The 21,431-nt window shown below is 48.0% G+C and overlaps 2 protein-coding genes across 3 annotated transcripts in view; both read left to right on the forward strand.

The window, feature by feature from the left end:
- LOC111144109 (rabenosyn, RAB effector) overlaps nt 1-3,230 on the forward strand; it is a 24,488-nt gene extending 21,258 nt beyond the window's left edge. For both annotated transcript variants that reach the window (XM_022498244.1, XM_022498245.1), the window contains 2 exons: nt 1,065-1,169; nt 1,824-3,230. In XM_022498244.1, the coding sequence (XP_022353952.1) occupies nt 1,065-1,169; nt 1,824-2,969 (1,251 nt within the window). In that variant the 3' untranslated portion in view covers nt 2,970-3,230. The remainder of the gene's footprint in view (nt 1-1,064; nt 1,170-1,823) is intronic.
- A 7,057-nt stretch (nt 3,231-10,287) lies between these two features.
- On the forward strand, nt 10,288-19,461 carry LOC111144260 (mitochondrial ribosomal protein S25). Its single transcript, XM_022498486.1, has 4 exons — nt 10,288-10,560; nt 13,045-13,151; nt 18,314-18,401; nt 19,103-19,461. Exons 1-4 carry the CDS (start codon nt 10,427-10,429, stop codon nt 19,293-19,295), a joined length of 522 nt encoding a protein of 173 aa, XP_022354194.1. The 5' UTR covers nt 10,288-10,426; the 3' UTR covers nt 19,296-19,461.
- Nucleotides 19,462-21,431: the final 1,970 nt, after the last annotated feature.

Genomic DNA, 21,431 nt, shown 5'->3' on the forward strand with positions numbered 1-21,431 from the left:
TCACGAGTAGGCAGAGAGGCAGGCAGAGAGAGAGGAGGAAGCAGGCTTCCCGCTGAGCAGAGAGCCCGATGCGGGGCTCGATCCCAGGACCCTGAGATCATGACCTGAGCCGAAGGCAGCGGCTTAACCCACTGAGCCACCCAGGCGCCCCCATATTCTTCATTTAAACAATTACTGTTTGGGGCGCCTGGGTGGCTCAGTTGTTAAGCATCTGCCTTTGGCTCAGGTCATGATTCCTAGGTCCTGGAATCGAGCCCCACATCGGACTTCCTGCTCAGTGGAAACCCTGCTTCTCCCTTTCCCACTCCCCCGCTTATGTTCCCTCTCTCATTGTTTCTCTCTATCAAATAAATAAATTTTAAAAAACAAAGTAAACAGTTACTGCTTGAATGGCTATAGAATATGACTTTCTGTGCATCATCCTTTAATTATTCCCCTTTCATTGGTCATCTGATAGATTCCTGCTTTTTCTGGTGTGACTGTAGCCTGACAGACATACTGATACATGCCATTTCTTCCTCAGGATAAGCTCCCAAGGGACTCTTCCTGGGCTATTCCTTGGGAGGAAACAGCTGATTGTTCATGGGCAGACTAACCCTGGCTGTTTAGAGCTGAGTTGCTTCTGTCTGGAACACCCTTTGGGAGAGCCACAGTGAACCATATCTGGGGCTTAATGACCGAGCAAGCTAGCGAAGCCCTGTTGGGTTGGTTTTCCAGCACCGTATTGCAGAGAATTAGGCCCCCTCTCCTTTTGACTAGTGTTGTATTCAGCAGTCACTTGGTGAGTGCCTGCTGTCTACCAGGCAATGTGATAGGTGCTGCGTGTCCTGCCACAAGCAAAAAGACATTCCTGTTCTCAAAACCTTTTTTTCTGGAAGGAGATAGACAAGAAACAACTACAACGTATAGTTTATAAGATGGGGAAAAGTGCTGTGGAGAAACATAGAGCAGGGAAGGGGTTGCGGGGGTGTGGGGCTTGGATGGGATCTTATAAACAGACTTCATTAGGCTTATCTTCTTCCTAAAAGAATTTAAATACAAAACTTGTTCGTGACTCCCTACAGGAAAAGCTGCTGGGTTTGATGTCACTGCCAACCAGAGAACAGTTTGAGGAACTGAAAAAGAAAAGACAACAGGAAATGGAGAGGAAGAAGATCCTGGAGAGACAGGCAAGTGAAACGCAGGGATGCGTGCAGCCTCTTGAGCCCAGAGGCTGCTCCAGACTCCCAAGTGGTCGTCTGTGAGATCGCTCTCCAGTTTGCATCTCTCTTCTGGTCTTTTCTGGCCTTTCCTCTGTAGACTCAGAATAGTTGTTTTTCTTCCCAGGTCAGACCTATTTGTCTTTCAGAGATTCTGGTGATTTTCTCTCATCCAGAATACCATGGAGGGCTGTCAGTTCTTCTTGTAGCACAGGTTGCAGAGGACCCAGACACCAGGGAGCTCTTTGTAGAATGCTCTGGAATGTGCAACACTAAGCAAAACAATGTGTACATTTAACATTGTGTGAGATTCTAGTGTAGGTGAGTGATATTAGACCTCAGAGTAAGTTTAAGACAAGCATACGGCCAGTGTATCTAAGATTGAGAAAATCTTATCCCTTAACTTACTGTCACTAATTTATTTTTGAAAATCTGGCTCTGTCCCTTCTCTCCTCTAAAAAACAAAAAGCATGATTTGACTTAGCAGTTGGGTACCATAGTCCACAGGTGGGCATTTGGAGTCTCATCAGCCCAGGGACAGCAGGACCGTAGGGGTGGCTGATGGTGTGGCTGCTATTGGCCTGGTGACTGTGTTTCTTCTCTTTGGCTTTGGTGTCTCCCCAGGTTGACCTGGAATCCCAGCGACGGTTTGAGGAAAGGCGGAGTGACCTGGCGTCTCGTGCGGCCAATGGGGAGGTGGTGTCCCTTCGAGGGGGACCTGCCCCCCTGAGAAAGGCTGAGGGCTGGCTCCCACTGTCAGGAAGTCAGGGGCAGAGTGAAGACTCAGACCCCCTTCTCCAGCAGATCCACAACATCACATCCTTTATTAGACAGGCCAAGGCTGCCGGGCGGACGGACGAAGTACGCACGCTGCAGGAGAACCTGCGGCAGCTGCAGGATGAGTATGACCAGCAGCAGACAGAGAAGGCCATTGAGCTGTCCCGGAGGCAGGCCGAGGAGGAGGACCTGCAGCGGGAACAGCTGCAGAGGCTTTGTGAACGGGAGTGGGAACGAGAGAGGGAGCAGTTCCGGGCTGCGTCTCTACATACACGGACTCGGTCCCTAGACTTCCGAGAAATCAGGCCTTTTCAGCTGGAGCCTAGTAGGGAGCCTCCTACCCACCTTGCTTATGCTTTGGATCTAGGCTCTTCCTCGGTTCAGAGCAGTGCAGCCTTGGAGACCCCTTCGCCCATCTCAACTCTCGAGCCAGCCAGAGTGTGGTCTGGGCCTCCAGCCATCGGGCAGGAATTCTTCCCCCAGAGCATCATGTCACAGCAAAATGAGCTGGCCTCCCTGAACCCCTTCGATGAGGAAGACCCCTCCAGCCCCACAGCAGAGGGCACTACCAGCCCTCCTGCTACAGAGCCTTCCTTTGGCCCTTCAGCCTACATCCTCAAAGAATACAATCCTTTTGAGGAGGAAGAAGAGGAGGGTGTAGCAGGGAATCCTTTCACTAACCCAGATGGTCCAGCACCCAACCCCTTCGATGAGGAAGATGAGGATCCCCACCAGAGGCCCTCAAGCCCTCCTGTTCCTGGCAACCCCTTTGAGGAAGGCACCTGTACCAACCCCTTTGAGATGGACAGTGACAGTGAGCCCGAGGGCGAGGAGCCCATAGAGGAGGAGCTCCTCCTCCAGCAGATTGATAACATCAAGGCGTACATTTTTGATGCCAAGCAGTGTGGCCGCCTGGATGAGGTGGAAGTGCTGACGGAGAACCTGAGGGAGCTGAAGCGCACCCTGGCCAAACAGAAAGGGGGCACCCACTGACCCCACTGACTGTGGGCAGGGCGTCTTTGGGCCCAGGGCAGGAGCCTGTGGAGCAGGACGGCGCTGGTGGGCCCAATGAGGGAAGAAGAAGGGTGACACGTAGGACACACAGAGGTTAGGGCAGGGAATCTGCTGCTTCGTGCTGTGCACTTGGAGGTTTTTTCCACTACAGTTGGATAATAAAGTAAAAACCAGAACAGGAAGAATCAGCATTCATGTGCTGTATTTCCTGTTTTTTTTTCTAATTTTTTTTTTTTTTTTTTTTTTGAATTGGGTTTTCCCTTTAGAAGGGATTTTAAATTTTCATTACTGAGTGTAACTAAATGCAGTGTATCAGGGAGCCCTTGTGGGTCCATTTGCTCCTGCCTCGTCTTTGGTCTTTATGCAGTATTACAGGGCACTTTCTTTAGCCAAGACAGACAAGATGGATTCCTTTAAACCTTGCTGTGGTCGGACAGAAGTCTGTCCCCCTTAGGCTATGGGTTCTTTCACCTGGGACTTCCTCTGCCCTGCTGGGTACATCCCACCTGTGCAGCAGAAGGGGGAGGTATTGCTATGAAGGTAGTTGTTTAGACCCAGGAGAGCCCAGCACCTCTTTTTAAGAGGGGGCGACGGGGTGATGTTCTACCAGGGCATTTCCCTGTCAGTTAAAGTCCTTGATTGTCTCTTTCAGGAAGTTAAACTTCGGTGCCAGGGGTATCACTGGGTCTGACCATGGTGTGTTTAGAAAATAGGAATGGTGAACTTTTCAGTTGATTGAGGCAGTAGTACTAGGGAGAAGAGTGTCTACCCAGATGTTTCTCTTAATGACTGATGGAACAGTTGTCTGTCCCTGGAGAAACCTTCCTCTAGAACTTTGGTGAAATTACTCTGACTTGGGCTTTTTCAGAGGACCCAGTCTGTACTTAGGATTAGTAATCAGGAAGCTTTTGTGGAACATTGCCAGGAGAGTGAAAGCTTCCCTGAGTCAGAAGATAAAATGATTTTCAGGGCTAGTTGATCAGGCTTCTTCCCTTTTGGTTCACCCTGTGCTGACCTGGGGCACCAGTGAGGTTTTTCTACCAATGTTTAGTATTAAGAAATCAAAGTGTTTGAAGAGGCACAACCCAGGAACATTCCAGTAGCACCACACCACTTGAACTCTTCATCAGTTAAGGGCAGAAAGGGAAATTGTTAATTTAGCTCTGGTGCTTTGGTTTACATAATCCTTAACTAATGTCTGACATCATGATACTCAAGTGTGCTCAGCTCTAGGTAGAGTTCCTGCGATTATGCTTTTTGATTAAAGAACAATAACTGACCACTAGTCACTTTATACCGCTTAACTAACTATGGGTCATACTTTGATTACTGGTGTGAAGGCTGAGATTCATTTTGTTACCTTCCGGGAAGACCCCTGTTGGTCTTGAGAATGTTAGAAGAACTGTGATGTAAAGGTAGTCTGTATTTTTGTTGACACTATTCACGTTTCTTTGGCATTTGTTGGATCTTTGGGCTGAATGAAAAGATCCTGCATAGGGGTGCGGGAATGGGATATGGGTGGAGGGTGTGTGGAGGACCGTTTGCGTTGGGGTTCTGTTCACAAAGGAATGTGAGTGGATTACTAATGTCAACCAAGTTCCCAGCCTTGCTGATTGTTGTGTTTGGGAATTTGACAACCAGGTATCTAAAGTTTTGCCTGGTACAGGCAACTTTCTTCCTTCTCATGCCCTTCCTGCTGTCATTATGGAGGGTTTCATGGATGGCTGGTATGCTTCCTGCTGCTAGTCTGTCATTGCTCTCTGATCAAAGAGGATGACGCTCTCTGCACCAAAAAGCAGGTAGTTCTGGAAGCTAAATGCTGCTTTCCATCATAATTACTTTTCTCACATTGTGAGAATATATCTCTTCATTAGCTAGTGATTTCTATTCAGACTAGTTTTCTGAACATACCCTTTTCCTGAAATCAACCCAGGTAGTAATCTGTAAGTAACTAAGAGCATTAAGAACCACACTTATAAGAAACTTTATTTTTAAACTTAAAAAAAAAAACAAAAACACTGAATATACTAAACCAAACTAAAACCTTCTGATATGATTGAATTCTTCCATGAATTCTTCCATTTAATTCTTCCATGGCTGTATTCTCCTATAATCATAGAGCTGACAGGAATTAGAATTCTCTATCCCTAACGTTTCCCAGAATTCACACAAGCATAAAGTTGGATTTACAGAGATGGGTTATCATTAGCATAGATAAAGATGTCCTATGAACTGCAACCACAGCTTCAAGTGCTTACCTCATGTGACTGTTTCACTCTTCCTGCAGTCCTTTGAGGCAGACAGCTCCATCTCATGAGAAAATGAGCAAGTTCTTGATGAGGCGTTGGCAGCGCTCCCTAGACCTAAGATCATGTATGGAATGTATGGAAGAGACTTTGGGAATTCAGGCATCAGATGAAGTTGGCTTTTCTTTTTTACGACTTGTTTGTGTTTTTCCATGTCTAATACACTAAGGACACTTACTCATTGTACTTGCAGTTCAGTATGTCTTTGCTGTTCAGATACTAAAGTGTACTTCTGAGTCATCATGTACCAGGTGGTGGGTGGACATACATTGGCGTAATTAGGCCTTGGTACTCAACGAGAAGCTGGTCTCTATCAGGTCCCAGACTATGGTAGCAGATTGTCAGATTGTCGTTTGACAATGACAGCTTGAGGGGCATTGTCTGCACGCACTACTCTGGGGCCTTGTACTGGAACCTTTTAAAAAAATAAACTAACTAATGTTAGTGGTTGGGAGTATGTGTGTATATGTGCATGTGTGGTGGAAGGGAGAATTTCCAAGTAACATCTCTGTTCCTGCCTCTTTCTTGATCATCATCTGAATATCAGAAGATAGCCCCAGCTCTTGTGTTAACTGCGTGGTTAAGGCCTCTGGACAAAAGGTCACTAGGCTCTTAATGCGGTAAATGAGGGTTCCGGTTCTGCCCTTATCCCTAGTTACTCCTGCAGTGTTGATCAAATGAATTGTTTCATACAAGAATAGTGCAAGACCTTCTACAATCTCATCAACCTCATTTCAAGCTAGAAGAAACTAAGTCTCAGAGAGGTTGAGGAACCTTATGGCTGCCATTTGTGCCAGGCACTGTGCTGGCTTTTCACACATTCCCCTTTAGCTCACCAGCAGGCCCGTGCAGCAGTTACTCAGGTATTTAGTTGGCAGATAAACAGGTTGACAGAGGTTAGCCTGGCCAGAGGTCACACAGCCAGTCAGTGGTAGAATAAGGGTTTAAAGCCTGGGCTGCCTGACTCTCTGCTCTAAGTAGCAAGAAGGGTTCCACCTGGGTCAGGCAGTGGGCGTGCCCAAGCACTGTGGCCTGTGTTTTATGTGGACACTCATGTTTCTAACGTGGCAAGGGACATTTCAGAAGTGCCTTCTGTGGACTTTAAGATCAAACCCTCTCTTGCCGGAAACTCTTCAGGAGCTCAGTACGGTTTTTAAAATACTTCAGAAAGTGGGGCGCCTGGGTGGCTCACAGTAGGTTAAGCCTCTGCCTTCGGCTCAGGTCATGATCTCAGGGTCCTGGGCTCGAGCCCCACCTCAGGCTCTCCGCTCTGCCAGAGCCCGCTTCCCCCTCTCTGCCTGCCTGCTTGAGATCTCTCACACTCTCGCTCTCTGTCAAATAAATAAATAAAAATCTTTAAAATAAAATAAGAAAGGGGGAAATAAACACCCCACTTCTGAAAGGACTTCTGGTTTCAGCTCAGGCAGCAAGGAGTTTTGAAGTTGTCGCTCCTGCCCTTACATCAAGAGAAAGCTGGACAGACGAAGTTGATGACTGTCCTTGCGTGCGTCAGAGTGCTTGAGTGCAGGGCAAACTGCCGCCTTGAAATCTGGAGAGTCCCCGGGGCAGAAGCCACTGGAGCCATCGCTGGTAGGAACACTGATGGAGTGTGGGAGGCTGAGTGTGGATTAGCGTCTGAGTAAGGAACTCTTGGGGGCCACAGCCCAAGGGACACCATACACCTTTATGGTTTTACCTCCAGGAACCCCACCTGTTTTTCACAACTTATTGCTGAGAAAGATTCCCTGGTGGCTCTGGCAGGGGAAGGGGAAGAGTAATCTTCGTAAAATAAACTCTGAGCATTCCTCAGGGAAAAGATTTTACGAGAGTCTAATCCTACCCAGGGAAGAGTGTTTCTCCCACTCCCACTCCCTCTAGCCTTTCCATCTCATCTAAGTGGGGGAGAGGTAAGAGAAAACTTGTTTTTCTATATATTTCACGACTCCGCTTTTTTTTTCTTTTAAAGATTTGTTTACTTTAGAGTGGGAAGGGGGAGAGGGAGAGGGAGTCTCAAGCAGACTCTGCATGGAGCATGGAGCCTGATGTAGAGCTTGGTCTCACCCTGAGACTGACTCTGAGATCACAACCTGAGCTGAAACCAACAGTGGGACGCTTAACTGTCTGCACCACCTACACGCCCCAACTCACACATATTGGCACTAAATGTTTGTTTTTTTTTTCTCCCCATACCAATTCTTTGACATGATCTGGGTGTCCTACAAATTCAACTCTGTTCCTACATTATTTATCTGGAGTTAGCATCCGATCCCACACCTGAAGGGCTCCGCGCCACAAGACAGCCGCTATACTTCAGATGCTAATGGCAAGTCTAAGTCTCTGGTACTTCGAGCTGACAGGCTATAAGTCAGGGTTCCTACAAGCCTCTCCTTGAGTTTGATAATTTGCTATAATGGCTTGCTAGATTACTGGTTAATTATAAAAGAATACAACTGAGGAACAACCAGATGGAAGAGATGTGTAGGCGATATGGAATAAGGGGCATAGAGCTTCCATGCCCTCCGTGGGCACACGACTCTCCCTGAACTATCACTGAGGTGTTCCTCCACCTACAAGCTCTCCCAACTCCTTTGGTTAGGGTATTTTTTTTTTAAGATTTTATTTATTTATTTGACAGCCAGAGATTACAGGTAGGCAGAGAGGCAGGCAGAGAGAGAGGAAGAGAGCGGGCTCCCCACTGAGCACAGAGCCCGATTCGGGGCTTGATCCCAGGACCCTGGGATCATGACCTGAGCCGAAAACAGGCTTTAACCCACTGAGCCACCCAGGTGCCCCTGGTTAGGGTATTTTTTAATGGAGGTTTCATTACATAGACATGATTGATTAAAATTATTGACCATTAGTGATTGACTCAATCTCCAGCTCCTTTCCCCTCCCCAGAGATCAGAGGTTAGGGGACTGGGGCTGAAAATTCCAACTAATTATCTGTGGCAACCAATCCCCCATCCTTAAGGGGTTTCCAAAAGTCCCCTCATTTGCATTAACTGGTGTGGTTAAAAGGGGCTTATTATGATAACCAAAATATACTCCCTTCATCTTTATCTCTCCAGAGCTATTTCAGGAACAGGGACAAAACCCAGATATTATGACAAAAAAATGCTCCAGGGGACACCTGGATAGCTCAGTCAGTGGGGGATGTGACTCTTGACCCCGGGGTTGTGAGTTTCAGCCCCACACTGGGTATAGAGATTACTTAAAAATAAAATCTTAAAAAAAAAAAGATGCTCCTATATTATCATAAGGGAAATTACAAGGGTTTCAGGAGCCCTGGCCAGGAGTCAGGAACAAAGGCATATATATATGTGTATATATATACATATATATGTATATGTATATGTATATATATGTGTATATATGTATATATGTATATATATGTATGCATATATATGTATATATATGTATGCATATATATGAATATATATGCATACACACACACACACACACACACACACACACACACATATATATATATAAATTATAATGCCAGTGAGATTAAGAAATACTTGTGAAGGTCACAGCCCAAAGACACACCCACTAAATACTGAGATTTCATCAGAAGATTATAGAATGCGGGGCGCCGCCTGGGTGGCTCAGTGGGTTAAAGCCTCTGCCTTCAGCTCAGGTCATGATCCCAGGGTCCTGGGATTGAGCACTGCTTCGGGCTCTCTGCTAAGTGGGGAGCCTCCTTCCCTTCCTCTCTCTCTGCCTGCCTCTCTGCCTACTTGTGATCTCTGTCAAATAAATAAATAAAATCTTAAAAAAAAAAATTATAGGATGCCCCCACCCCAACACACACCTTACCACCACACCAACAGAGCTCCAGTGTAGCAGTGGATTATAGCTGGAAGAACTTCAAGACACACACTCTCTGAGGAGTAACATCTAGGGAAGACCAAAGTCAAGAGGCAAGGCAAAAAGACACTAGAGGAATTTGAAGCCTCTGGGCCTACAACAATAGCAAACATTAAATACAACTCAACTCCTAGCCAGATTAACATAAATCCTCATTCTACAGTCTCATTTACCTAAGATCCAGTTATTTGATACAGCCAATATTGTCTGGCCTTCAGCAAAAAATTATAAGCATGTTAAAAGGAAAAAAACACACACACAGTTTAATGACACACAGCAAGCATCAGACTTCTATGACACAGATGTTGGAATTATCAGACAGGACATTTAAAATAACTGATCAAGGGGCACCTGGGTGGCTCAGAGTAGGTTAAGCCTCTGCCTTCGGCTCAGGTCATGATCCCAGGGCATCGGGCTCTCTGCTCAGCAGGGAGCCTGCTTTCTCCTCTCTCTCTGCCTGCCTCTCTGCCTACTTGTGATCTCTCTCTGTCAAATAAATTCTTTAAAAAAGATATTTGAAGTGTTGAGAGAAAACCCCCACTCGCCTAGAATTCTGTATCTGGCAAAATTATCCTTCGAAAGTGAAGGAGAAGTAAAAACTTTCTTAGATCAGTAAGCATACTTCAGAAATGCATTTTGAGATGCTTGTTCATTTTGCTTATGAACAAATTGTGGTCCAGAGCTGTTAAGTGGGTGAACCAGGAAAGGGTAATTTCCAAACCTTTTTTTTCCCCCTTTTGCAAATCACTTTTTGTAGTAAATGTTAGAAGTTGCGCACTTGAAACACTTCATTTTGAATCCGGAGAAGTTGAGAGAGAAAAACTGACTTATTTGAGGTTGAAGAGCAAGTTAGTAGCCCACTTGGCATCTGAACGCAGCTCTCCTGATATATTTCCAACTGTAATTCTGTTGTTTGACCGAGTTTAAGTCTATTTGAAATATTTTCTCTTGCGAGGTGGGGATGGTGACAGGCTAATTTACAGAGCGTGAAAAGCAAACGTTCCGGGAGGGTGTTCCAAACAGAAGATGTACAAGCAGGATCTCCGTCCCAAACCCTCAGCCAACGCTAGTCGGGACTACAAGTTCCAAGCCCCTTCGCGGCGCGTGCGCGCTGCCCGCCGGGAGGCGTCTCCTGTGCGTCTGCGCGGGAAGTGGAAACCACCGAGGAGGTGAAGCGGCGTGCGGTTTGTCAGGCAGGCAGCGTAGGCTGCTTTGGGTCTCTCCTCGCCGCTAAGCTCGCGGCACGACCCCTTTGCCGCCATGCCCATGAAGGGCCGCTTCCCGATTCGCCGCACCCTCCAGTACCTGAGCCAGGGGGACGTGGTGTTCAAGGACTCAGTGAAGGTCATGACGGTGAACTACAACACGCACGGGGAGCTGGGCGAGGGTGCCAGGTCAGTCTGAGCCCTTCGAGGCCGTCCCCTGGCCGCGCGGACGTACCCTGCTCACTGTTAGGATGTGCTAGTAACGCTGAGACCTGGAGTGCTCTGGGTGCTACTTAATCCCGGGGCTGGCCTCCTGAGCTGGGTGCCACTGGCCCCATTTTACAGACGAGGAGACTGAGGAGTAAGCCGCTTGCTCCAGGTTTCAGCGAAAAGAGGACAGCAGAGTCACGCTGTGCCAGCTGCAGTCGTGCCTGAGGTCGGGGAGCGGAGAACAAGGGCCCCCCACACCTCTACCTCCCCGGTGGAAGACTAGGCTAACCCGGGGAGGCCGGAGCCTCCTTAACTACCTGCGCCTGGCAGGCGAGTGGTGGGAAGCAGCTGCGCACGTTCTGCTCTGAGGGGAACCAGGCCCACAGCCTACAGACCCTGTTTAGGTCCCAAGTCTAACAAGTGCTGGCTTTGGGCGAGTTGGTCCTTCTCATTGTTCCAAACTGGCATGATACCTATGTCCAGAGGCGCTATGGGGATGTACTGAAAGAAGTAACAGCTGCTAGCACTTACGGAGCGTGTGGTTCTGAATGTTTGTCCTGCATTGTCTCATTTGATGTTTACAGAAGCCCCATGGTTATTCCTATTCTAGGGGTGAAGAAACGAACGGAGATGTTGGGTAACTTGCTTGTCCAAGGTACCACGCTGGCTAGTGAGTGGTTGTGAGTGGTAGCTCTGAAGGGGCTTCTCAGCTGCAGGACTGATCCCCCTCGTTATTGATTATGTCAGCTGTGTAGCCCCTAGGCTCCATTACCTGCCCCCCCCCCCCAACCTTAAACTCCTCGAGGTGGTTTTTCAGCCTGGAGCAGAGTGAGAACTCCTTAAATGGAAGCTTAGAAAAGTTTGAATTGAACCTTGAGGCAGCAGCAGTAATGTGGGCTTTTCAGGTATTAAGTATAAATTTACTGGGTGCCTACTGAATGCTTGGCCCCATACAATTCAACAGTGCCTAAGAAGAAAGTCTTGTCCTTCAGAAGCTTTGGGACTGGGTGTATGCGGTGGATCAAAATGGGACAGGGGAAGTCCTCCCTATAGGGTATGGTCCCCCATGGTGAGGGGCCTTTGCTGCACAGCTCTTCAGGATAGCCGGAAGCTACCTCCGAGCCATCTGTTGTCCACAGGTGAAGCCAAAAACTTGTACCTGCTTGCATGGGATCGGGTGGGTTGATGGCTTCTGGAAGACCTGGTTCTAGGGTTGAATGGGCATCCATATACGCCTTCGTAACTCACTGTGTGTCCCATCCTCCCACGCTAGGAGTCAGCAGAGGTGGGGCCCGCTCAGATTGGGAAAACGTGCCACCACAAGGGGCCATTCACTGCTTGGCTAGGGCTTAGCCATGGGCCCCATGGAGAATTTCTGACTTGTCAAGAAGCCAGAAATTCAGATTTTTATATAAATCTCTGGTTTTTAAAATGATCGGTTGATCAGAATAAGCCTGCAGGCCTTACACTTGGCAGTTCAAGTATTTTAAAATGCTGTAGGTAAATAAGAGCCAAACAGCCATTTTGTGCTTCATTGTTCCGAATGGTAAAGCCTTGTCTGTCCCACCTGTGTATGCCCTTGTGGATTTTGTGCCTTTTGGTTTGAGTCTGCCTGACTTGCCCTTTCCAGCCCTACCGGCCTTTGCTTGTTCATGTACCCTTAGTATGTCAGCTCTCCCTTCCTGGATCACCTCCATTCCAAGTACACCAGTATACTAGTCCAGGCCAGCCATAGTCTTGGGTGTCTGCTAGGTTTTGTGGGGAGCTGCCTTAGTGTCTGAGGGTTAGGTCCCTGCTCACCTCTGCCAGATGTTCTTGCCTTTTGGGTGCAGTAAGAAAAATAACAGCTGCTAGCATTTATTGAATTCTGTGTCCAGCCTGGGCCTCAGGATCTAGGTGAATTTGATAATTTGATGGTGATCGAAGAGGGGCTGAAGTCCAGCCACACACAGCCCTCTTCTTTCGTTTACTGGTTTTGTGACTTAGGGCAGTTTACTTAACTTTTCTGACCTGTTTGCTTGGTTATAAAACTAAGGGTTTTTGTGAGGATTCAAGTATTAAAATGCCTAAGGAGTCTGGCATGTACAGCAGGTGCTCAAGTAAAGGTTACCTGCCAGGGGCGCCTTGGTGGCTCAGTGGGTTAAAGCCTCTGCCTTCGGCTCAGGTAGTGATCCCCAGGTCCTGGGATCGAGCCCTTCATCAGGCTCCCTGCTCAGTTAGTGTGCAGTGTGAGGCAGGGATACCGATGTTTTTCCCCTCAAATGACAAGCCACAAGTCCTGACACCCACTGTTAGGAGAATATACTAATAAATTCCTGATGGGTGCTTTTCTCAGCCTTTCTTGGGCCAGGGTCCCCTGAGAATTGGATGAAAGTTCTGACCTATCGCCCTCAAAACATACACAAGTGCACAGTGTTTCAAGTTAACTCTGTTTCACAGGTTTAATTTTTTTCCCTTTTGCAGGAAGTTTGTGTTTTTCAATATACCTCAGATCCAGTACAAAAATCCTTGGGTCCAGATCATGATGTTTAAGAACATGACGCCGTCTCCCTTCCTGAGGTTCTATCTGGGTGAGTGTGGCCTCTGCTGAGGCTGGGACGGTCTTTCCTCCCATCCCTTCCTCCCACCATAGCGCTTGCGGGAGCTGAGATCCGAACTCTTGCAAACGTCCCTTACTTCCATCACTGGCTTTGGACCGTGGCACACAGTGGCCACTGAGGTCTGGAGTCTTGCCCTGTTTCTCTAGCCCCATCTCTTATTGCCCCCATGTCTTTCTGCGTGCCTCACAGTGTAGGGCTGGTTTTTCCTAATAACCTTGCCACACCTCGCTTTGCTGCCTTTGCTCATGCTAGTCCCTCTGCTGGAAATCCCCTTGCTGGTTTGCTTATTGATTGATTTTTAAAATCTTTCTGAGACTCCACTTGGGCACCACTTTTTCCAGGAAGCCCTCCCTGTCGCCTTCCATTGGCCCTTCTCTGTCTCCCCCAGCTGTCCACTCAGTGCTGGCAGTGTCCTCTTGAGCAGTGCCGGTATCCGTGTGTCCTCTCCAGAGCGCACACTTACATGATGCTCTCCTCCCACCAGGCGCAGGGTGAATGTTTGTTCAGTTCTGTTGGGCTCAGTGCCTGGAGGTCAGACCGGATTGTTTGGCCCCGCTCTCTACTCAGTCATTGTGACCCTGAGCGAGTTATGTTCCCATTGCTTTGTTTCTCAGGGGAAGGTCCAACATCTGCCTTACATGGTTACAAGAACCAATTCAAGTGTAGTTTGGGAATCGCTTCAGGAAGCAGAATGATGCTGTTGTTAAATGTATTCGGCACGTATGTGTGAAGTGGCCTCTGGGCCCAGGCCAGTGTCTGGGGTGACAGGGAGCTGTGGAGACAAAGGTCTCTGCCCTCTGTAGGGATGATATCCTAGCTGGAGGAGACAGAAGGGACAAGAAGCTTACCCAGGCAGGATGCCAGGGCGTAAGTGCTGTGAAGGAAACCTAGAGTGAGGCCAGGGGGATGAAGGGATGGTGGTGTGGTAGCAGTTTTGCATATGTATTTTGTTTGCGTTTTACACAATTTCATTGAGGTACAATTTGCCCGTGATGAAACACATGGGTCTTCTGTGCATAAATTGATGAATTCTGACAATTGTTAGGTAGCTGTGTTCCCACTTCCCAAGTGATGATATAGAGCATCTCTGTGACTCCAGAAAGTCCCCGTGTGTGGCTTTCCAGAGAGTTCCCCCTTCCGCCAGAGGCAGCCACTGTTCGGACTTCTCTTTAGATCTGTTTTGTTTCTGAACTTCCGTGAATAGTTTCCTGGTATATATTCTGCGGCATCTGGCTTTTACTCCTCTGGTTTTTGAGACTCATCTGTTACGTATATAAGTAGGGGATTCATTTTTAGTGCCAAGAGGTGTAGAAAGAGACCAGTTTATTTGCCCATTCCCCCATTGCTGACACTGGGGTTTTTGTTCGATGTCAAGGCAGAGTTAGAAGTGGATTTATTGGCGATGAGGGGAGGGAAGGGCAGAACAAGTCTTCGGATGGCAGAGCAGGTCGGACATCTCTCAGAGAGGGAGGAGGAGGGAAGTCTGGTGGGAGGTGCCTCGTGGTGGCGCAGGCCTGAGCTAGGCTGGGCCACTCCCTGCAGGACGTTCCTACTCCGTGCTGGGCCTAAACGTCCAGGCCCCAGACCTCAGGACTGTGGGCCGGCTGCTCCCCCCAGGAAGGCCTCCGTGGCTGTCGAGGGCCACTTCTGGCTCCTCAGAGATGGCATGCTTCATCATCTTCCCGCACAAGTTGTCCTGTGGACCTAGGGACTCTGTTCCCCTCGGGGCAGGGCTACGGGGCCCTTGGTTCAGTATGTAATGTTCTTAGACACTGCCGAGCTGCTGCTCCAACGAATGCGTGTCTCGCCCTGCAGTCAGTAGGGCCTGGGAGCCCTAGTGGCTCCCTTTCCTTGCCCACGGTTACCTGTGTGTTCCCTGCAGCTGAGTAACAAATTACCACAGACTTGGTGGCTTACAGCGACACACATTTCTTCCATTTCTGTAGAGGGCCGACATGGACAAAAATCAAGGTGTCAGCAGAGCCTTCCTTTGTGGAGGCTCGGGGACAAATTTGTTCACATGGCTTTTCTAGCTCCTAGAGGCCACCCCCATTCTTTGGCTTGTGGCCCCTTCTTCCATCTTCAAGGACAGCAACATGGCCTGTCTGGCCGGCCTATCATAGTCATGCGCCCCTTGCTTGGACTGCTACCAGGATCGGTTCTCCATGGGATTCATTTAGGCCGTGATCTGGGATCCAGGAGAATGGGCCCAACATCAGGCCTTAACTTGACTCATGTCTGCATGGTTCCTTTTGCCACGAAGGTGACCTCATCACACATTCTGGGGGAATAGGACAGGGACATATTTTGGGGTCATTCTCTTTACCATGTTAATTATTTTTTTAAAAGAGCATGAGCAGGGTCGGGGTCGGGGGCAGGCGGAGGCGCAGAGAGACTCTTAAGCAGGTTCCGTGCCCAGCATGGAGCCTGACACAGGGCTCGATCTCATGACCCTGAGATCATGACCTGAGCCGAAACTAAGAGTCCCATGCTTAACTGATATTTTAAACAAATATTTTAAATTTTAGCCTTTCAGTGTTCATCAGAGTTTTAATTTGCATTTTCTCATATCTTTTCATGTGCTTGTTGGCTATTTGTAGATTTCTTTCAGAGTCTATTAGAATTTTTTATCCATTAAAAAAAAATGGGCTGTGTGTTTTCTTACTGAGTTCTTTCTTTATTCTGGGTGAGGTCATTTGGCCAGATGGGTGCACTGTGACTCTTCTCTTAGCCTTTGGCTTGCTTTTCCTGATAGGGTCTTTGGGAGAGCATGAGTTACACCTGGAAGAAATCTAGCTCGTCATTTTTTTTGGTGTTTTTTTTTTTGTTTTTTTTTAATGGTTCCTGCTTTTTGTGTCTGTCCAGGGGTCTGCGTCTACTCTGGGTGGGTGGGGGGGGGGAAAGCAAAGATTTTTCTCCTGTTTCCTTTAGAAGTTTTATAGTTGTAGGTTTCATATTTGGGTCTCTGCTAGAAGCTGAGTTCTTTATGGATTAAGTGTGCTAGGGACTGAGGCTTGTTTTTGGTTTTAGGTTTGGGATACTCAAGTGTTCTAGCACCATGTGGTGAATGACCCTTCCTTTCCCTAATTTAGTTTCCTTGGCATTTTTATCAAAACTCAGTCGACAGTGAATGGGTAAGCAAAACTTGATATAGCCCCATTCAGTGGAATATTACCAGCCATGAAGAGGCACAAAGTCCCAGCAAATGCTACAACCCAGGTGAAACTTGAAAACATCAGCCAGGTGAGAGAAGGCAGACACAGAAGGCCACAGATAATATCATTTCATTTCTATGAAATGTCTGGAATGGGCAAGTCCATAGGGATGGAAGTGGTTGTCCGGCTAGAGCTGGGGTGATGGGAGTAGGAAGTGATGGCTTAATGGGTGTAGGGTTTCTGTTTGGGGTGATGAGAAAGTTCTAGAACTAGATAATGGTGATTGCTGCACAACACTGTGAAGGGAATAAAAACTACAGAGTAACACATTTTAAAATGGTTAAAATGGTAATTTTTGTTATGTGTATTTTATCATGCAAAAATATCACTTTATATTTCTGAGTCCATCCTCTCACTGATCTGTATGTTTGTCCTTGGGCTTATACCATACTGTCTTGGTTCGTGGCTTTATAGTAAGTCTTTAGCATTAGGTAGTTCTAAATCTAACTTTTTTTTCCCCCCAAAATTACTTTGGCAATTGTATGTTCTTTGCATTTATATATTAACTTTTTAAAAAAGATCTATTTATTTATTAGAGAGAGAGAGTGTGTGAGGAGGTGGGAGGGGCCGAGGGAGAGAGAGAATCCCAGGAAGACTCTGCTCTGAGTACAGAGCCCAATGCAGGGCTGGATCTCAACAACCCAGAGATCATGACCTGAGGTAAAATCAAGAATTGATTTTGATTATGGCACCTCGGCATCCACATTTATATATTAACTTTAAAAATCTGCTTGTCAGTTTCTAGAAAAAAGCTTGCTGGGATTTTTAAATTTTTTATTTTTAGTAGGCTCCTCTCTACACCCAATGTGGGGCGCAAAAGCACAACCCTGAGATCAAGAGTCGTATGTTTCACTGACTGAGCCAACCAGGTGACCCAGCTTTTAATATCTTTTGAAACACAAGTTTTGAACTTTGATGAATTTTAATTTATCAAATTACTTCCTTAATGGACCATGTTTTTGATGTCATACCTAAATATCTTTGCGTAGAAGGCTATGAAGACTTCCTGTGTTCTCTTCTAAAAGTTTTATAGAAGTTTTAACTCATACATTTAAGTGTCTAATCCATTTTCAGGTTTTTTTTTTTTTTTAAATGCTGTGAAGTAAAGGTATAAATTAATTCATTCCCTCGTTGAATTGTGTTGGCATCTTTGCCGACAGTTGGCCAAAAATACGAGTTCATTTCTGGACTCAGTTTTGTTCTGTTGCTCTGTAGTATGTTCTTAGGCTAATACCAACACTGTCTTCTTGCTGTAGCTTATAAGAAATCTGAAATTGGAACATGAACATCCTCTTATCTTCTTATTTTTCAAAATTGTTCTGGCTACTTTGGGTCCTTTGCATGAATCTGAGACTTGACTTACCAGTTTCTACAAAACTACCTGCTAGGATTTTTATACAGATTACACTGAATCCATGGCCTAGTTTGGGAAGAATTGTCATCTTAATGATACTGACTCTTCTATCCGTGAACATGGAAATGGAAAATTGCTTTCCATTAAAGTTTCCATTAAAATAAATGCTTTATGGGGCGCCTGGGTGGCTCAGTTGGTTAAGTGTCTGCCTTCAGCTCAGGTTATCATCTCAGTCCGGGGATTGAGCCCTGCGTCAGGCTCCCTGCTCACCAGGGAGTCTGTGTCTCCCCCTCCCTCTGCCCGTGCCTGCTTATGCATGTGCGTGCTCTCTCTCTCTCAAATAAATAAAAGTAAGTAAATAGTGTGCTTTTGCACATACCTCAGATTTGCTTATGTTTAAAGAAATATGGAGGAAAGGGTAGCATTATGGGTTAGATAGACAAACATATTTATCTTGTGAAAATGCTTCACCACTGAAAGCAAAACAGTCACCATGACTTGAGGCTGAGGAGTGTGCTGCCTAGTCCTTAGCATTTTTTGTCCCCTTTTCTTCCCATTTCCAGATTCTGGGGAGCAGGTCCTTGTGGATGTGGAGACCAAGAGCAATAAGGAGATCGTGGAGCATATCAAAAAAATCTTGGGGAAGAGCAAGTAAGTTGCTGGGGCTGACCTGGAGGGGAGCAAATGTCTCAGCACGAATTTGGGAGGAAAACGGGCGTCAGGAGGGCACCCACCAGCCAGAGCACGCCGGCTGCAGAGGCCATTCCATCGGGCTTTGCCGCTCCCCAGATCCCCAGCTGTGTGGCTGTAAGTCACGGAGCCTGTGTGAGCTCTACCTCCCTGCCCTGTGAGGTGCTGGGTCAGAGACCTTCCTACGTCCTCGGCTCCATGGGAAGCTGAGGTGCTGTGGAAACACCTGCCTGGGCGGTTGCAGCCACCTGTCCTTTGGTATCTCTCCTTGGAGCTGGTGGGTGTCTAACCCCGGTATGTGTTAGGATCTGTCCTTTTTCTTTACATGGATGCAAAGAGGATAGGGAGGGAAGCCAAGAAAGTACGTTTTGGAGGAAGCACAACAGAGGCCTTTGCAGGCCTCTTCCTCCTGACCTTGTGCTGACTCAGAGCTGGGGCTGTCTCTAGGCCAGAGGGAGGCTGACCACTGTCGTGTGGGCCCAGTGACTTGGGAGGCCCGGGTGGAGGGGTGATAGACCTTGGGGTTGAGGGGCGGGTTGAGAGGCACGGGAGAGCCAGGTCTCTCTGGCTGCTGATGGGGTGCACTTGGCCAAGAAGTCCCATGTTGCCTAGAGGCTCAGAGCCCTGTTCCACACCTAGTTGCTGTCTGTGCTCTTTGGCAGGGAAACCCTGGAGAAGGAGGAGCAGGAGAAAAAGCAGCTTTCTCACCCAGCCCACTTTGGGCCCCGGAAGTACTGCCTGCGGGAGTGTATCTGTGAGGTGGAAGGGCAAGTCCCCTGCCCAGGCCTGGTACCATTACCCAAGGAGCTGACAGGGAAGTACAAAGCAATGCTGAAGGCCAGCACCCAGGACTGAGGCCCCAGGCCACACCCAGGGAAGCCCCTGGTTCTGTCCCTGGAGGGACTCTGAAAAAACTCTCTGCCATAAGAGGATCCCCTTCACACACCTGTGTGAAAGGACATGGGAGGATTGGGGGAGTATCTCCGCTCTATCAGGTCAATAAAAGGCTTCCTGGTCTCCAGCACGGTGGTGTGTGTCTGGTCCGATGGGCACGGGAGAAAGGCCTGCATGGGGATGGGGAAGGTCTAAGGCCACAGCCCGCTGACATCCCTGTGTTGGTCCTGCTGCCCTCTCCTGGTCTCTGTTGGCTTTGATTCTTCTTCTAGGCCCTGCTCCGGAGAGTCAGGAGCTGCTGGGGTGGATCTGGTAGGATTTGGCTGGAGCTAGGTGGTTCGCAGTGTAAGTCCCCTCCACTCAGGCTCTTTGGGCTTTTTTCAGAAATCCCAGGGCGAGCCTTGCATCAGCGCTCACCTTTTAAACTGAAGCCAACCCACTTTCCTCCCAAGAGGTCTGGCTGCCAGTGGTGCAGGAGGCCCCGTGACGGGCACAGATGAGACCAGATGCCACCTCTCCCCAGCCCTGGGGCCCACTCACAGGTAGGTTTGCAGACCATGAGGGGGGAAAGGTGAAGGGGCTGGCTGGTTGAGACTTTAGGGCCCTGCTCTGAGGGCTGGGGTTGGAAGCTGCCTCCGTCTGCCCTCTTGCTCACTCAAGCCTTTGTAAGGTTTGGAAGAGGGGTAAGGGTTTATGGAGCGTCTGCTAGTTCTTTCCTCACAGGACATGAATGCTATGGTCGCTGAGTGATGCTGGCTTCAGCCCTCAAGCAACACCAGAGCCCTCAGGGATTGGTTATCTTAAGGTTTAGCTGGTCCGAACTGAAGGACCATCTGGCCTGGGGAGCCGTGGAGGTGGACATAGGGACTCTGCCCTGCAGGGGGTGGTCAGGAGGTAGATGGCATGGGAAATGATGTGGAACCAGAATGTTTTATATAAATGTTGGGGGTCAGCCCATTGGGAGGGATTTGGCTTCTTTTACATTTGATGCTCAGGTTGTGGTTTACTGTCACTTTGCATCAGACTGGCATTCAGGGGTTTGGCCGGTGGGTGCACATGCGCGTGTGCCGTGCATTCTGGGATGGCTGTAGGCTCACCAGGATTGTGTCTAATCATAGGTCCACACCACAGGGCACCCGGCCCGCCTTTTCCACTGTGGAGGATGAGCAGAGAGAGAAATCTGTCCACTGTAATCCTTCTGTCTTGTTTCTAATGACCGCGCCCAGCCGACCACAGCTATGCTCTCAGCTGCTAGGGCTTTTCAGAAAGAGTCTGTTCCCTTTGGTCTGTCTGCACAGCAAGTGAGCCAGCATTAGGGGAGTACTCCTTCCACCCATAGCCCACAGGGGCCCAGAAAGGTTGCTGACCTGGAAACAAGATCCTCTTCAGAGAGAAGGGTCTAGTGCCTGATGGGACCGTGCCACCCTTCTCTTTACAGAGACTTGAAATAAGCACGACCAGGGGGCACGGTTATCTCTTTAAACCTTTGTCTTTTTTTTTTTTTTTTAAGATTTTATTTATTAAACCTTTGTCTTTTATTAACGTCTCGGTTTAGTAATGGTAAAAGATGAAAGATGGGTTTAAAATTTATAAAAACGGGAGGAAAAAAAATCTCTTAGGAGTTGATACCTGTTTTTTCGCACAAACGATGTTCACGTGGTTTTAGACCTTGTTCTTCTGAAGTGACTGATTTCGAGTACAACCTGGCAGGGCCTTTTAAAGCTATCTGGCTGCCTGATGGGTTCTGCCAAGAATCTGACTTTGGACCTCAGAATCCTCACTGGTAAAGTGAGAGGTCATATGACATACTGAGCAAGTTCTTTCCAACTTCTACAACTGGAAGAAAATGCTTTTATTCTGGATAGTTCTTACCCTTACAGGATGCAGTGCTGGTGCGAGGCCTGGCTCTGGAGCATCTGTGCTGATAGCCGGTGTCGTCGGGCAGCCCAGGGTGCTCTGCTCTGGAACCGGCTGCCTGGCTTTTCGACCTCCACACCAAGGAGTACACACCAAGGGCCTCTCCACCGGAAAAGGCCACACCTTTTCTGCTAAAGGTGTTTACAAGTCCAGTGGGCCAGCACATGGACTCTGAGAGGT

Source organism: Enhydra lutris, unplaced genomic scaffold (genome assembly GCF_002288905.1).
Source record: "Enhydra lutris kenyoni isolate GAN:26980312 unplaced genomic scaffold, ASM228890v2 scaffoldscaffold10, whole genome shotgun sequence".
Lineage (NCBI taxonomy): Eukaryota > Metazoa > Chordata > Mammalia > Carnivora > Mustelidae > Enhydra > Enhydra lutris.

Bases quoted from the DNA above. Each gene is read 5' to 3' on its own strand.
- LOC111144260 (XM_022498486.1), top strand. From the start codon at position 10,427: ATGCCCATGAAGGGCCGCTTCCCGATTCGCCGCACCCTCCAGTACCTG. The intron at 10,561-13,044 runs GTCAGTCTGAGC...TCCCTTTTGCAG, and splicing joins GAGCTGGGCGAGGGTGCCAG to GAAGTTTGTGTTTTTCAATA. The intron at 13,152-18,313 runs GTGAGTGTGGCC...TCCCATTTCCAG, and splicing joins CTTCCTGAGGTTCTATCTGG to ATTCTGGGGAGCAGGTCCTT.